The sequence below is a fragment of the Furipterus horrens genome, unplaced genomic scaffold (assembly GCF_987537825.1).
Source record: "Furipterus horrens unplaced genomic scaffold, mFurHor1.1.pri manual_scaffold_2, whole genome shotgun sequence".
In the NCBI taxonomy this organism is placed as follows: domain Eukaryota; kingdom Metazoa; phylum Chordata; class Mammalia; order Chiroptera; family Furipteridae; genus Furipterus; species Furipterus horrens.
In genome coordinates, this window is record NW_028327172.1 from 134627343 (window position 1) to 134644341 (window position 16999).

General features: G+C 40.5%; 1 protein-coding gene across 2 annotated transcripts in view; it reads right to left on the reverse strand.

Annotated features, from left to right (window-relative positions):
* The window catches only part of ITIH5 (inter-alpha-trypsin inhibitor heavy chain 5), an 88902-nt gene extending 76702 nt beyond the window's left edge, over nucleotides 1–12200 (reverse strand). Inside the window, exons 1-2 of one of the 2 annotated variants that reach the window (XM_090266483.1) lie at nucleotides 12020–12186; nucleotides 2221–2265 (exon numbers count right to left, since the gene is read on the reverse strand). In XM_090266483.1, coding sequence (XP_090122609.1) covers nucleotides 2221–2265; nucleotides 12020–12109 — 135 coding nt within the window. In that variant the 5' untranslated portion in view covers nucleotides 12110–12186. Of the gene's footprint in view, nucleotides 1–2220; nucleotides 2266–12019 lie in introns of both variants that reach the window. The other variant, XM_090266482.1, reaches the window with a different exon arrangement.
* Between the last annotated feature and the right edge of the window lie 4799 nt (nucleotides 12201–16999).

A 16999-nucleotide genomic window follows, 5' to 3' on the forward strand; every position in this document is an offset into this window, starting at 1 on the left:
TAATCCTATCGGTCATGCGGAAACATTGAAGACATTTGTAAAAGAAAGTGACACATCAGGTCTACTGCTGGAAAGATCATTCTGGTACTAGTTGAATGGGCAAATAAAGTGCATGTTAAAAAATTATAATACATGTAAAAGTAAGACTTAAATTTTCTAGATATTTCTAATAAAATATGGGCAATTACATAAAAAGTCTCAGTCATGGGGGTGAAGACAATTTTTGTAACCAAGAATGAAAACTCCAAGTCTATAAAGAAAAGATAAACTTATTTATTACCTATTACTTAGGAACTTAAAACCTTCAAATGACCAATATATCACAAACAAAGTTATTAGAAAAATGACATATTAGCCCTGGCTGCTGTGGCTTAGTGGATTGAGCGTCGGCCTGCGAGCCAAGTGTCACTGGTTCAATTCCCAGCTAGGGCACATTACTAGGTTGCACATCAGGTCCCCATTTGGGGGCGCGAGTGAGAGGCAACCACACAGAGATATTTCTCTCCCTCTCTTTCTCCTTTCCCCTCTCTCTAAAAAAAATAAAATAAAATAAGTAAACAAACAAATAAATAAATTATTTTTAAAGTTATGTATCTATAGCTTTAAAAAAATGACATATTTAGGAGAAAATTCTTCCAACTTTGAGGACAGAGTATTTATAACATACAAAGTTATCCAACATACTAACAATTAAGGAATAAAAAACACAAGAGAAAAATGAGTAAAGAACCTGAAAAAATCAATTCACAGAAATACTCTGAATGGCCAATAAATGTATAGAAAAAAGTCCAAGCTCATAAGTAGTTAGGAAAATGCAAATTAAAGGAACAATGAAAAATCACTTTATATCTAAGAGACTGGCAAATCAAAAAGGAGTAATTATTTCTAGTGCTGGCAAAAATGTGTATAGTCATCATTGCTGATAGACCTAAAGTTAATACAGATAGTATTAAGAGTAACAGTATTCAAAAAGTAATCTGAAAACATATATCAAAACCTAAAGTATATATGCACTTTGACCCAGCAACCTTCCTAATGAAAAATCTGGACCATTATATTAAAATCACCCACATAACAGAATAAACAGGAAGCTTTTTGCAGCAGTGTTTATAGAGGAAAATCCTGGAAACAAATTAAAAACTCATCAATTGTAAAATGCTTAATAAATTATGGTGTGCCAACAACATGGAATATATCTCATCATCTGAAAGAATGAATAGAGCTAGGCGAGGTGAGGCATTGTTGAGTGAAAATAGTAATCAATAAAATATATATATAATTGAGAAGGCAGTTTGGTGTATTAGTTAAGAGCATGGACTCATAAGCCAGCTTCTTGGATCTCAAATCTTGGTTCTTCCATCTCCTACCACATGTGTAGTTTAGGGCAAGTTACTCAATCTCTCTGAAGTTCAGTTTCCTCATCTGTAAAATGCCTTAAAGAATTGTGACAAGGGTGATTGAGCTATGACACATGAAGCACTTAGAACAATGCCTGGCACATAGTAAGCACTCAGTACAAATCAGCTGTCATTACGGAAGCTCGTTGTTTGAAAGTAATAATCAGAAATCTCATAGATGCAAATGTATATAAGGTCCCCCCATCTTCCTCTGTTGTGGTATTTGTGATCTTCCCCATTACTAATATACTTACAACTTATTTGTTTACTTTCTCACTGCACCCTTTAGAATTCAAGCACTGTGACAGACAGGATCTTTGGACTGTTTTGTTCATTGCTATATACCCAGTGCCTACAATAGTGTGGAGCAGATAGTAAGCATTCAAAAATTATTTGTTGAATGAATGCCTGAGTTCCCATTGGTTGGTCTCCAACATGCATTGAGAGCTTCGCCCAACATGTATCATATTACAAATATGAATTCTTCATTTGCTTTAGTTGTATGCTTCATAAGAAAAGCTTTATTTTTGTGTATAAATGTCATGAAAAAGTAAATGTGAATTTAGGTGTGTGTGTGTTTTTTTAAGAAGGCCTTTAGAACTTCATATTTGTCCTCACAGTACTACTGAAATAATCAAGTCTCTGTACAGGAAGAAAAATCCACTTAAAGAAAGCCTTATTAAATGCGATTCTGTTTTATGTTAGAATGCTTCTACAAGCAGCTTTATGAGCTTTGGAGGAGCTGCAAGCAAAGTTAGTGCCTGGTTCAAAATACACAGACTAGCGAGGGGACAGATATAAGATGCACCATGAATATACATACCAGCCTTTGCAACAGCCGTTGTTGCCTCGGGACCCGGAATCCAGCCTAAAAGAGAAGTCACGAAATATGACGGTGAGATTATTCTTAAGAATTTAGTCACATGAGGCTAAAATCAATTCAAATTCACACAAAGGGCTATCTATCCTGAAAAACAGTTTTGATCTTTAATCAGGAAGCTTTTAGGCCAGAATTTGAATTCATCCCTCCCAGATTTGGTTGACGGCTGAACCCACGATGTCACATTACTTCATCATCTGAGTGGCTTTAAATCTGTTAGAGGAGCATGGGTGAAATGACAAGAACAAAAAGTTCATCTGCGTTATTTCATTTTATTTTGGGCTTGAAAATAAGCATTTCGCAATTGTCTCCTTTACAATAAGTAAACGTGTCTGGTCTTAATTATTCAACTCAAAACTCTAGGAAACTCTGGAAAGAAAACTGAACTGAACTTGAATTTTCTTTTGTTTTTTTTCTTGATGATTTGCTATACTTTCCCACATGAAGAGGAGAATCATGGGAAGATGATAAGGTCCTAATTTTCAAAAATTACACTAATGAATCAACCACCATAGACTAATTTAAAAGTCCTAGCTTATTGTTGAACTTTGCTCATGGCAAACCACTGTTTAAATAGCTGAAGTGTGAACTATTGTTGCTGTAATAAATTGTCCTCTCTGGAGGGCAATTTCACAATGTAGATTAAAAACTTGAAAAATATGCCTAGATCTTATGCATATCCGACTTTAACAGCTTTATGAGATGTAATTGAAAGTACGCTTTTCTGGTCAAGATGGCAACATAGGTCAACACAGCTTGCCTCTTCACACAACATCAAAATTATAACTAAAATATAGAACAACCGTCACTCAGAACCATCAGAAATCGAGTTGAATGGAAGTCTGACAACTGTGGAATTAAAGAAACCACATCCATCCAGACTGGTAGGAGGGGTGAAGATGCAGAAGGGTTGGTCCCACATCCACATGTGGTGAATAAAAATTTGGGAGGGATATTTTAATGAGGGGATTAAGAAGTACAAATAGGTAATTACAGATTAGTTATGGGGATGTACAGTACAGTATAGGAAATGGAGTAGGCAAAGGACTTATACGCATGACCCATGGACATGGACAACGGTGCGGGGATTGCCTGAGGGAGTGGGGGTCCTGGGTGGGGGGGGAAAGGGGAAAATTGGGACAACTGTAATAGCATAATCAATAAAATGTAATTAAAAAAAGAAAGTACACAATTCAATGTTTTTAGTGTATATGTGAAGTTGTGCAGTGAGCACCACAGCCTATTTAGAACATTCCTACTTATCCCAAAAGGAGCTCTGTATCCTTTAGCTGTCACCTCACAACCCCTGCATTTCTGCTGGCCCTAGGCAACCACTAAGCTGCTTAGTCTCAGTGGACTGGCTCATTGGACATTTCATATCAATGAAATCATATAATATGTAGTCTTTTACGACTGGCTCTTTTTCCCACTTAGCACAACCTTTTCAAGATTCATCCATGTTGTGGCATGTATCAGTACTTCATTCTTTTTTGTGTCTAAATAATATCCTATTGTATGAATAAACAATATTTCGTTTATCCTCTCATCAGCTGATGGACTTTAGGTTATTTCCCCTTAAGGGCTATTACTTGGATATTGTGTGGAACTTGCATGAAACTTACATGCACGTCTTGATGTTGGGTATATGTTTTTATTTCCCTCACACAGTCACTGGGCATGGAATTCCTGAGTCATATGGTAAATTTTACTTTTAAGAAATTGCCAAACTGATTTCCAAGTGGCTATAACATTTTAAATTCCCACCATATGAATGTGTAAGAAAATTCTTTGCAACTTTTAAAATAATTGTTAATAACTGAAAATAGTGTAAACTACCCTTAAAAGTGGTTAGGTTAATATATTGTGAGACACAAATTAAATTAGAATACAGCCAGCCCTGGCTGGTGTGGCGCAATGGATTGAGCGCCAGCCTGCAAACTGAAAGGTCACCACTTTGATTCCTGATCAGGGCACATGCCTGCGTTGCAGGCCAGGTCCTAGTTGGGGGCATGCGAGAGGCAACCAGTTGATGTATTTTTGCAGGCCAGGTGTTTCTCTTGCACATTGATGTTTCTCTCCCTCTCTTTCTCTCTTCCTTCCCCTCTCTCTAAAAATAAAAATAAATAAAATCTTAAAAAGAAGAATACAGCTAATAAACATAATAATGTGGATTTGTATTTATTGACATCAATAAATGTTCATTTTGCTGGACTTCAATTTTGTTCACCAAATATTTCTTCTCTATCTCTCTGCCAGGCCTGGCTGGTTTGGCTCAGTGGATTGAGCGTCGGCCTGCGAGCTAAGTGTCGCTGGTTCGATCTTCCAGTCAGGGCACATCAGAGAAGGAAAACTCTGATTCCAAAAAACCTCCGCTGCCTTGCGGCATACCTCTTCAGGGGAAAGGCTAAGGGAGTAAACCCCGACAGAAAATCCGGAGCCGGAGTCCCTAAGGCGGTTTGACGTTGTAGTCAACACCGGCAACTCCTGCGGCGCACCTGAAGCCAAGCTGTATTGACTCCGTCTTTCCCTTGGACCCTTCAGCTGCGAAGAGAGGGGAGGTCTGCTGCATGGGCAACAGCAGACCTTCCATATCACCCTGCCCAGGCTCTGTAGCTTCAGCTTCACTGGAGAGGACACTCCAGCGTCATCGCAAGATGTCGATTCAACACGGGAGGAGACAGATACCGTGTCACTCCCTAGTCGAACTGCACAGCCATTCTCGGCGGTGCAGATAGACTCTTAAGAAGCTACACCATCGTCTCTCGAGACGGACGGCTGCCAACGATCTCTCTGCCAGATGCATTGCATTTCCTGGCCCCCTTGTGGCATGGTAGGGCCATGTGACTGGTTCTGTCCAATAAGGTATAAATGTAAATAACAGTTGTAACTTCTGGGCCAAGTATTTAATTACACATGTGTGATACTGCAGAAATATCTTTTTCTTTATGGCACAGTAATTTGCAGCATCTGAGATGGTAGCTGCTCTGTCAAGTCCAGGTTGCCAAGTGACCACATCATGCATATCACCTCCACTGCTAACCCAAGATGGACAAATTGTATAAGCAAGAAATAAACATTTGTCATTTGAGTTGTTGAGATTTGGGTGTTGTTACCACAGTATAGTCTAGCCAATCTTGAATGATATATTAGTGACACAGTTTAAGTAATTAAATCAAGTAATAACGCACTACATCTAACATGACCTCATTGTTGTAAGTATGTTTGTACATGTAGAATGTGTGCCAAAATGTTAATGGTGTTACTTTTGGTAGCTGAATTATTTTTCTTTACACTTTTCTGTATTACTTCAGTTTTTTAAAAGATTTTATTTCTTTATTTTTAGAGAGAGGGGAGGGAGGGGAGAAAGAGAGGGAGAGAAACATCGATGTGCCCTGAGTTGAAATCGAACTGGCAACATTTTGGTTTGCAGGATGATGCCTAATCCACTGAGCCACACTAGTCAGGGCTGTATTACTTCAGTTTTTGATAAATTAGTAATTACTACTTTCAATAAAAGAAAACGCAAGAAAGATATTTCTATTTGTAAACTAAAAGTAAAATGAAAACTGTTTTAATCTCTATCCTCTCCCTGACCCTTCCCCCTCTCAAAAAACATACTATTGTAAATTACTATTATAAGCTACTGGAGAGCTTCCTATTCTACAGAACATAGAATGAAATAATATAGGACTTAGGTTAACATCTACCCCAACTCCAAATGAGAATTAATTACTAGAGAATACTAGTTAATATTTCTAAAATGAGGTGGGATGTATGAGACTGTTCAAGGAAAGCCACAGTAAGCATCCTGGGCAAGGTCTTTATCAGTTCTGCAGATTCATCTCTGCCCCCCCCCCATCCTAAAATTGTGGAATTGACTGGGGACCACTTAACGTAACTATGGTCAAAAGAAAAGCCCAACCCCTCTTAGGTATTATGTTCTCTGACTGATCTAAAGTTTCTTTGAAGGTTTTCCAAAAAATAAACAAGCTTTAAGGAGAATAAGAGAAGTTGGTTTTTCATTTTTGAGATGAATATCTGATGTCTCAGGGGATCACTATGGCTACACTTCAGTCCAAGTTTAAACTCAGACTGAACCAGAATCAAAACTTCCCCGTATACACAGATTCCTGGTGCCAGCCAGAACTGAAGTGGAAATAACACCAATGTCATCATCATTGTTTTCAGTCAGGCCTTCCTGATCCCACTGCAGTATAAGAATCTGGGAGTGGTGTGTAAGGACAGACAAGTAACTGACTCCAGCTTAATATCAAGGACTTCCATGAATAGTCATCTTAGAGCTTCCACCAACCTGCCTGGGGCCCCAAATCATAGACTTAAGAGATGGCACAAATAGAATTCTACACTCTTCCTGAGTTGAGCATATCTCTGCAGCATTAGAACAGATGTCCAGGCTACAACATTTATTGAGAAATATAAGGTGTGATCATTGCCATCAAGGACCATAGTGTCTAAGTTAGAAGAAAGAAATATATTCATGAAAATTTAATAGACAAAGTAATTTTTATAACTTACAAAGGAAATGGAAAAAAGAATGTACTGTGTTCTTGACTGACCATGAGAGGCTTTGTGATGAAGGTGTGGCTACGACTAGTGTGTATGATGTCTGTTGAGGTGGAATGAAAGGGAAGGAGAAATTTAAGAGGATCAGGTTCAATAGAGTAACTATGTGAAAAGTGACCAGTTTCATAAATCTGCCACTGCCTCTTTAACTCATATGGGCCAAGCAGCAGTCACTACCAGGAGGTAGAGGGTGGCTGAAGATTTCCTTTGCACAAGAATGTAGATATAGAGTATACAATCTCCCCCATCTAGCTCATGATTAGTTAGGCCAACTATAGGTCAAAAATAGCAGGCACTATTTAAATGTTTATAAGTTGGATAAAAGAGATTTATTTTTTTCCCAGGATCCATCACTGTGTTGGATCACAAATGGAAGAGAAGAGAAACATCCTGAAAGCATTCTAAAAAGCCCATAAATGGGAAAGAGCAGAGGAAGAGAAGAGAGCAGTAAAGCCCAAGTCTACCCATGGTGAAAGACATTCTGCAAACATAGAACATGTGCATTGCTTTTTAGTGTGGATGCTCTAATGGCCCAGCTTGACTGAAAGGCAGGGTTCATGCTCTCTACCTTCCTTTTGAGGCCTGTCACTGGGTCTGTGACTGTAGGTCCCATAACAGAGCCAAGAGACCCTGCCCTTGACTCAGCCACATACCACCAAGTGACTGCTCATGAGTTTCTAGAGGGTTGTGTACTGAGAATTCATCTACCAGTTGGCCTCAACTTCTGAGGGCATTCTAAAATCCTGAAACCAAGACCCAGGAACTCAGGAGTCAGTTGCCTCAAGATGTGTTATAGGACCTGAAACAAAACTAAAGGCTACAGGTTCACTGCAGATGCCGTCTGTCACCTGGGCCGAGGACAGTTGGCCTGGGAAGATCTCCATTTCTGTAATTCTATATCACTTGCACAAAAGTTTTCTTCCTTTGCAGTAATTTTGCTGTGGCTTGTTCAGCTATTAAACACTGGCAATTCGGGAAGCCTAAAATCTCAGTAATGGATGAAGAAACTTCATTTTAAGGCTTAAATTTCAAACAATTTCCAGGCAACTATAAAAAGGAAAATCAACTAGCCTTGAGCAAGTCACTGTTTCTTTTAACTGTGAAAAACAAGGGAAATGCACCTTGCTTGTAGGAAAATAATGAGGAGGTTCAGGACCCACTGTCCTACCCCAGAAAGCTCAGGTCTGCATCCCATGGCCTCATCTTCCTGAATAGACTCTTTGGTTCCTTAGATACAAAAAGCTTGTTGGGACCTCCCCCTGGAACTGACAGCATGGTAGGCAAGACTGCGGTCATGTACAGCTCATCACCTGACCCGCAGGGTTCCGCCCCCCAGTCTCGTGCCCCTCAGAGAAACAAGATATGCTGGTTAGGGAGTGAGCAGATCTCTGGAATCTCTCCCACAATATCCTCCTTCCCATTCAGCTCTAGGCCTCCATATAAACAATGCCACCCACGCACATAAAGGAGACATTACCGAGTGGTCTGGAGCTCACAAAATCTTTCACTTATTTACTTTTCAAAGAGTTTTTAAAAAGAAAAAAACAGTTGTCTTTGCTTTATGTATTTTCCCAAATGCAAAGGTTTGGTTCTGAGTTAGAGACTATTAAAAATTAAAACTCCATAAATTCTCAATTCAGGGAATTAGAAATTAGTCTCCATAATCAATGTGGTGTCACAAGCATATATTGAACACTATCTATGTGCCAAGGGCTACAAATAAAAATCACATTGATTTTTTTGCCAATCTAATGTAATTAGATTGGAAATATGAAAGTGGCTTGATCTTCAAAGGAGTCACTGAATGCTGCCTTGGGTGCCAGCACACCTGTGTCCCAACCCAGGCTGTGCACACAGGAGCACTGGGTGTCACTCCTCTGGTGGATTCCCATGCTTCCTGGGTAAAGTAGCACACCGAGACTCTCCTTGCAGAGGAATCAGGGACTTAACCAGGCGGAACATAGTGACTGTTTCTACAGGCAAGAGCTTTGCCTGAATTAACTTATTTAATCCTCAGAACAATCAAAAGAGCAGAAGTGAGTGTACTCTTTTTATTTAATATTTTATTATTATTTAGACACTAATAAAATGTAATAAGCTTCAGGTAACCCCCCCCTTGTATAATTCATCATCAATAAGTGATACTTGTGGTGTTTGTGAACTTGTCAGCCATATCATTGGTTGTGATTCACTTATCAACCTAAATAAATATTCACTAAAGCATCTAGTTCTGTAGTTATAATTTGATATTTTTTTTATTCAAAAGGGCCCTGCAAATTGTGTAAACTTTACTTCCCTGTAAAAACCTAGATCTACCCTGCTTATGGGCAGGAACTGTTAACAACGCTGTATTGCAGACGATGACACTGAGACACAGAGAGAGGTTACGTTTCTTGCCCAAGGACACAGCCAGTTAGTGGTGGGGTCCAGATTTGAACCTAGGCAGTCTGGTTCCACTTGGAGTGCTTTTAACCATATACTGAATTGCTTCCTATATTTTTACATAGAAGTCCTAGCAAACTCTCTGGGACATTATGGATCCTAATAATTAATGGTTATTAGTATTTTATAAATTAAAAGCTGCTTTTGTAATAACAGGAATACAATTCTATCCTTATTTAAAGAAACTATATCAACTCGCAACTTACAAAACAGATAAATGTGTAGAAGGCTGATTTTATACAAGAAACCTCCTTCTTAATATTAATTTCCTGAAAGAGTCTGAAAGCAGCATTATTCTAAGTATGGTCCACAGATCGCCATCATCAGGATCATCTGAGCCCCACCCAAACCTAACGGATCTAAACTGACAGGAGTGGAGGTCTCAGAAATGTGAATACTCAGTGGGCTCCTGGAGTGTCCTTCTGCACAACAAAGTTTGAAAAACACTGCTCATATTAGTCCTGCTATGAGTAATATTGCTTACAGATGAGGTGGAGGGTAAGTGAGAAAAGAATCTGAATCTAAAGTGTTATTAGTAATACCTCCAATTAAAGGTAACGACAAATAAAAGAACTTCCCTGAAACTGCAATACAGTTTTCAGTTACATCAGAAAAATAGAATTTACATATAATTTTGAAGAGAATGATTTTGCAAATAGAGCACAAAATACATTTCCAGGTACTGTTCTCAGATTTAATTGTACTATTAGTTCTCTCAATTTTCAAAATCCTTTTAATTAACTCATCTCATTAACCACATTCTAGAGATGGGGAAATAGAGGCTCATAGACATCAACTCTCCAGTAAGTGCAGAACCAGACCCAGAAAGCCTGAGTCCAGGGCCTGTGCTCTCAGATCCTACATCATGATTGATTAATTAATTAATTAATTAATTTTAATAGAGTAGTAATATAAAGGCAAAATTGTTAATTTTCACAAAACTCTGTATCTTGGATTTTTTTTTTCTGACTTAAGTCATTTTCAAGATGAATAAATAAGACCATGGGTTGAAGACAGCATGAAATCACTGAAATTGGCCAGACGCCTCATATTTTATATGGGAAGAGCTTAGAGAGTGTTAAAAGCCTACTTGGACTTGCAGATGTTAGAGCTTTAATCCCTCCTCCTAGTTCATAAACAGAATCTTTGTTTCAGTCCTTCCCACACTCTCCTTCCTCCATCCCCCCCAAAAACATTTTACGATCTTTACCCTGAATTCCTTCCCTCAGCACTTAGCTGTCCAAGCCTACCAGCCAGTGCCTACATTAAGTGCTGACATTGTTGTAAGCACTTTAGGTGTATTATTTCCCTCATTTAACATAATTGGAAATTGAGGCTCCAAGTAACTTGCCCAAAGTAACTTGCACAGAGCTAGTAAGTGAGAGAATCAGGGATCAAACCCAGGCTGCAAGGCACCAAGCCCACACCTTTAACCACTTACTAAAACATTACCATTTATTGAGTATCCACTGAATACCTTACACAGACCAGCAGCCGAATCATTACAAGTATTCTCAAAAGGAGATCTACTTCCTGCTGTGATCAACAGGAAAGAAAGGGGCAGGGACCTTAAACCCCTTGTCCAGGTGACTCAACTGTAAATGACCAAGACCAGCCTTTCTCTCTACTTTCCTTACTCCATGCACAGCCTCAGGAATGTTTATGGGTTATGCCTTCTGACAACGCTACAAGATAATGAGCATTTCTTCCATTCTGCAGGAAGAACATCCATGGGGCAGAGTCAACAAGAACACGATCATCTATCTAATGTTTAGGCAGATTCCATCTCCTGGATCTGCTCTGTAAACCAAGGTGTTAGAAGGGGAGGGGGGTATGCCTACTCATCTCTTTCTCCCATCCTATGATAATGTGCTTTAGATGAAAAACATGAAAATAATTAAGTGATACATGTGTAAACAGCACCAGGAGGTGTAGATATGCACTACATGCTTGGGACAGAGCCATTTCTCCCTGTAAGGTCTTCATATTGATATTCATGTGAGCTAGTTTTATGGTTTTCAAAAAGTTTTTCTGTTCATCAGACACTGTTTTGAGGTTTCATGTTTGCAAGTTTTACCCATCTGTGAGATTTAGCCATTTAAAACGCAGACCCTGGAAGGTGCACAGAATATTCACTGGGAGAATTGAGGCCCTTTGGTTCTTGGTTCTCCGCCACCTGGTGGGATGTCCTGTTCTCCCAGTTCTCAGACGGAAAAGGCAAGGCTTTCAGGAGTTTGGAACTTTCGCTAGATTGCGCTTTCTCTCTGAACAGCTAGGAGGAATAGCAACAACAGACTAATCCATACAGCCTCTTGAAGAAGATCCTTGTAGTTAATTAACTGAGGACTTCGCCTCAGAAATGACAACAACAACAACAAAAAAAAAAAAAACTAGCAGAAATCTGCGCAGATAACAGGAGCCAAGAAGATTTGGTTCTGCAGGACTCTGAAGTACCAGACACATTTCTGCAGAAAACTTCACCATTCAGGCTCTTGCCACAAGTGACCAATAGACAGGGAAGCTCCCTCACAGGAGGTGGCGGAATGGAGAAGAAAGGGGGGAACTGTGTGACAGGATATGGGGTGGTCTCTCCCTTCCTGGCGTCCAAGCCTGGTCAAAGGAGCCTGTCCAGCGGCCACTCGCGCAAAGTAGGCTGTGGGAAGGGACAACAGCCAACGCCCTGGCCCTCCCTGAGTCCCACCAGATTTCCACTTACTTGCTCCGAAGTGTCACCCCAGCTCCGCGCCTCTTCCAGCGACCTCGCGCAGAGCGGGAGCCCCAAGCACAGCCCCAGAAGCAGGAGCATGGTGGACCTGGGATGCCGCGGGACGCCTGCAGGGGACAGCGCGGGGCTCAGCCGGCGGATGCGCCCAGGGGACAGAGCCGGGACTCCGGCAGCACACCAGCACGGCCCCGCCTCCCCACCAACCCTCGGGCGCCTCCACCCGGCGCGCCCCGCCCCCCGGTCCGCACAGCACCACGCAGGGTCCAAGCAGCTCCCCACTGCTCCAGGGAAGAGATCCTGTGGGCCGGCCTGCCGGCGAGCACAACTCGTCCCCAGGGTCTCCTCCCGTGCCCGCCCTCAGCCAGGCCCCCTAACTCTTCGACCCCGGGAGTTCGCCCTCCATCGCAGCCCTCTCCATCCAGCGCATGTAACAGTGCCCCACCGCAACACCCCCCTCCAACTCTTTCTTCCTTTTCTGCACAGTGCGAAATGCCTCTTCATGGACCCGCTTCATTTGTGTAGGAGGACACAGGAAGAGCCAGACTGACAATATGTAACCCACCTCCCTCACCTGCTATATATACAAGTCCCACCTGTTGGGATTCCCACCCTCCCCCCACCTGCAAGCCTAAAGACAGTAGGAGACCTTCCCTCTGCCTGGAGAACACATTCCTCTTGGCCTCTGGCACTGGCGCTTAGAAGCCAAATTAAGAGATGCTAATTAGTAGTCTAATGCAAAAAGTACTAACAGTGTTGTCCCCATTAATGCCGTTCTGCCATAAAGGGAATGGAAAGAGGAAGCTAGAACTAGCACCATGTACTATTTCTACTTTTTTTATCATTAATCATGGAACTAAATGTCATCGTTATCTTAGTTACAAACTATTGGTGATGTGTCCATCCTGTCATAAGAAGAATTATTATCTACCTGCCAACCATCTACGCATGGCCTTTTAGAGTTTGGGCACCATCTTTTTATCTGGCAGGTACACAGTGTAGCTGGAGCTGCTTGTTTATTTCATCTTCCAAGAGACAATCACCTCAAAGACATTTTTATATGTTATAACAATTATATCTAAATCAATGAGCTGAATAATGGCGACAGGTTGACAACTTCAATGGCCAAGAACAGCATAATGGCTAACCCAAAAAATAAAGCATTCATTCTGTGGAATATTATGTAGCCATCAAATAATAATCACAAGGTCTATGAAAACATGAAAAATGTTTGTATATAAAGTAAAGGATAAAATTAGATTAGATAATAGTATCAAAAGAATGATTGTAATTAGGTAAAAATATATATTCATGGACATAAGAACTAGGGGGAAAACATGAAAAATGAAAATGAGGTGTATTAGTCTGTGGTGATATCTCTTCTTAAAATATTTGATTTACTCTCATTGAAATTCTGTGTGTTCAACAGAGACATTAAGAGAGAAAAAAATTAACATGTTGCTAGTGTGAAATAAATGAAAGGAAAATCCTTGTCATTAGCAGTTAATCATTTAATAGCTTAACCACAGACTATTCAAAAAAATAAAAATGCAATCAACAAGAAGTGACAGGAGCTGGTCCCACAAGGTATCTATATCAAAACTACTGGTAAAGAAGAGCTTTGAACTAAATCAAAAGGTTTTATTTTTAGAATCTGACCATGAGTTATGAATGTGTCCCATGCCCTAGACCAACTTAGAGGATAGTGCTAAATCTTCTGAACTCAAGGTTTGTTTATTCTTTCTCTTCTCAAAAGAAAAATACCTACTTGCGGACTGAAAGTTGAATTTTGGAAATGCCGGGTCATTTGAAAGGGGACAATAACAGCTCTATTATTTCAATTCTCCAACAGAACTGGGACCACATCTTTTTGTCTTCTCTTCCTACTACCCCCCTCCCACTCACCTCTATTTTTTACCTCATATCTGTTCTTTGTCCGAGTTGTCCCAAATGATTTCTGCAGAGGTCCAATATCAAGAAAAGCGAGTTTTATTTTCTTCATCTTGTAGGACTCTCCAATTCTACTCAAGGCCATGGTGCTCCTGCATTGTTAATGTTTGTTTTAAGCCCAGTTTCTCTAATTGGAACAGAAGTTCCTTGAGGACAAGGATCTTCCACAACTTGTAGCACTGTGATAAATATAGGGTTATCACTTAATGAAAATTTGATTAAGAGCATTAGGCCTGAGGGTGGGAGTATGGAGGAGAGGCTGTTCTGTGACTGCTGGGTGTCCTTCAAGCTGGACCAGGGTCAGAATGGAGGTTGCTCTGGGCAAACCCCCTTAGAGACAGTTGGACTGTAGTTGTTCATTCTGATGTAAACCAATATCCCTCCCTTGCCTTGGGCAAGCATTAAAGCAATTTCCTGTACCTGGTAGCATTCATGTTTTAGTACATGTGACTATTTCCTTTGCCCTATATCATTCTTTCGCACCTGCCAAGGGGCCCAAAGGATCTTTTTTGTCTTGCAACTGCCCAAGACTCGCCTCATATGTAAGCATCCCTTAATAAACCCCATTAATTACCAGGCTGGAGTGGCCTGCCTCTTTCTTGTGTCTTTCCCCGCTCTCTGCTTAGGGAAGTAGATTTTCACTCTTGGGGCTTTTCCCTGAGTGTGCATGTATGAACAAGGAGGCCTGGGCCGACTGAGTTAGGGAATGGGAGGACTGGGTTATTGTCTGAATGTCTTAACTTGACCATTATCAGGCTACATGGTGTGAGAGAATTTCTAAACTTCCTAGGATTTGCAAACTGTAATAGCCTAAGCTTCTATATGACATCTGAGCATTTCTATGACCAAGTAGAAGTGGTCTTTTAAAATTGGGTAGATGTAATAAAGTAAGACCCAGTGAAAGTTTTCTAAAACTGTTGACGAGCATAGACAATGATTTATATTGGCCTTATAAATAAGGATGAAAAAGTTAACTGTCCCCCCAGAAAGGGGCTGAGATGTCCCCACACACAATGAGGCTTTGATGCCATGTTTCTGATTTCACGTCCAGGAGGAGCTGATTTTCCAGTTTGAAACTACTGAACTCCTAGAACTTCAAAGCTGGAAAAGACCCTAAAGGACATCTTGTCCAACCCTAATTTTTCCAACAGGACACGCGATGGGGCTGGCCCAGGACCTACACGCCAGTTAGAGACAAATTACCAGCAAGGCCCCAAGTGTCCGCTGACAGAAATCTAAGCCCAGGGCTCAGCAGCAAATGCAAGAATGAAGAGAAACTGCTCTGTCTGGGTCTGAGAGGCCCTCTGTGTGAGCTCTTTCAAGGAAACATCTCCCCAGGTAACTGAAGGATGGGCCAAGGATCCCAAAATTGTAGAATTAGACTCATTAGAGTTGCCAGTTTTATCCTGGTCTCCCAACTGAGACTGCCAATTGATGGGCCCAAAGCCATGGCTACTCTAGCCAAGGCAGAGATTAAAGAGGAAAAGGAAGCTTGTACACTCGTTTTGTTTTTCTCTCTCTTGAATTTAAACCCTGACATCCCTTGGTTTCTATATCCAGCTGCTCTGAGATTGAAACCTTCTCCAAGTCCTCTGGGCCCTCCTCAGTCTTATCCTCACCCTCCTCCAGGTTCTTTCTGAGTGTCTGTGAAGCCACTGTTCTAGTCTGGGCTCTTTTACACACACACACAAACACACACACACACTCACACACACTCACACACATACACCGCCCTGGTCTCACCTTATTATCTACTTATATGACCTTGTGTTTCTCTTGGACCCCTGTCAACTTTGCATAATTATAGTTTCTTACAACTTTGGCTTCTTTCCCCTTCTGAATCAAAAAGATTGGGGAGGAAAAGGGTTTCTTTTGGCTATAACTCTGATTTCGAAGAAGCCCACAGTATCTTGGAACTCTAGTTACACCCACTTTTCATCTGCTTTATCAACCACTGAATTTTATCTAGAGACAAGATTTGTGGAAGAAGAAACAGAGAACGAAGTTTTCTAACTTTCTCTGACTCATGATTTGCTGAATTTATCAACTCTTCACAAACTGCAACACATATTTTATTTTAATTATGTGTTTAATTAGGCTCTGATTTCCCCATGGGCAAGGATTATCTCACTCACATTTTTATATTTCCAGTCTCTGGCACATGACCTGGAATAGAGTCAACATGCAGTATGTTTGGTGGATGAATGAAAGAATGTATATCTGCCATTATTCTGTCCTGTGCTAACTGTGTATGATATAACCAAAGTTTTAGACCAGATCTATGACCTGGAAGAATTTACCATTTAGATCTGAAGGTGGAACTAACAAACATGTGAGATACTAAGTGGAGAAGAGGGTGAGATTGTAATTGTGGACTGGAATAATTAGAGAAGTCTTTCTGAAGGAAGTAGACATTATTCTTTGCATGAATTGGATTTTGAAAGCCAGATGAAGAAGAAAGAATATTAAGGAGACAGGGGAAGGACAGGGTACAAGAGCGGAAAAGGCTTTGACATTGGAGAAATGACAACACAAAATACTGGGGGGAAAAGGTGAAATTTGGGGACTTACCTATAGAATTTTCTTGAGCTAAAAGGTGGGAAAAGAGTGCAAGTGTCCCCAAATGCCAAGCTGCTGACCAGCAGTGCCTTGTGACAATGCTTTCTCCAACTTCTTGCAAAAGGAGAAAAATGAAGACATCATAGTATATTTTTTTCATAAAGCCTTTTTTTTTTTTTGAGAATGTCTAGAACACCAGTCTGCATGACCACTGACTGGATGCAAGACCTTAGACACAAAAAGGATTTATCTCTCTGGAGGTGAATATTTTCAAAGAAAAACATAATACTGACTCCTCAACTACCAAAAATATTTTAACCCACAATTATCCCTCTTCATTATTTATTCATCTTTGTGACAGTTATAAGTAACTGGGGAAAGACAACTGAATTTTAGACCCTCAATATAATATTCTATCTGGTGCTTAATACTCTCTCAAACTATTAGATTTCTGATAGACTTGTA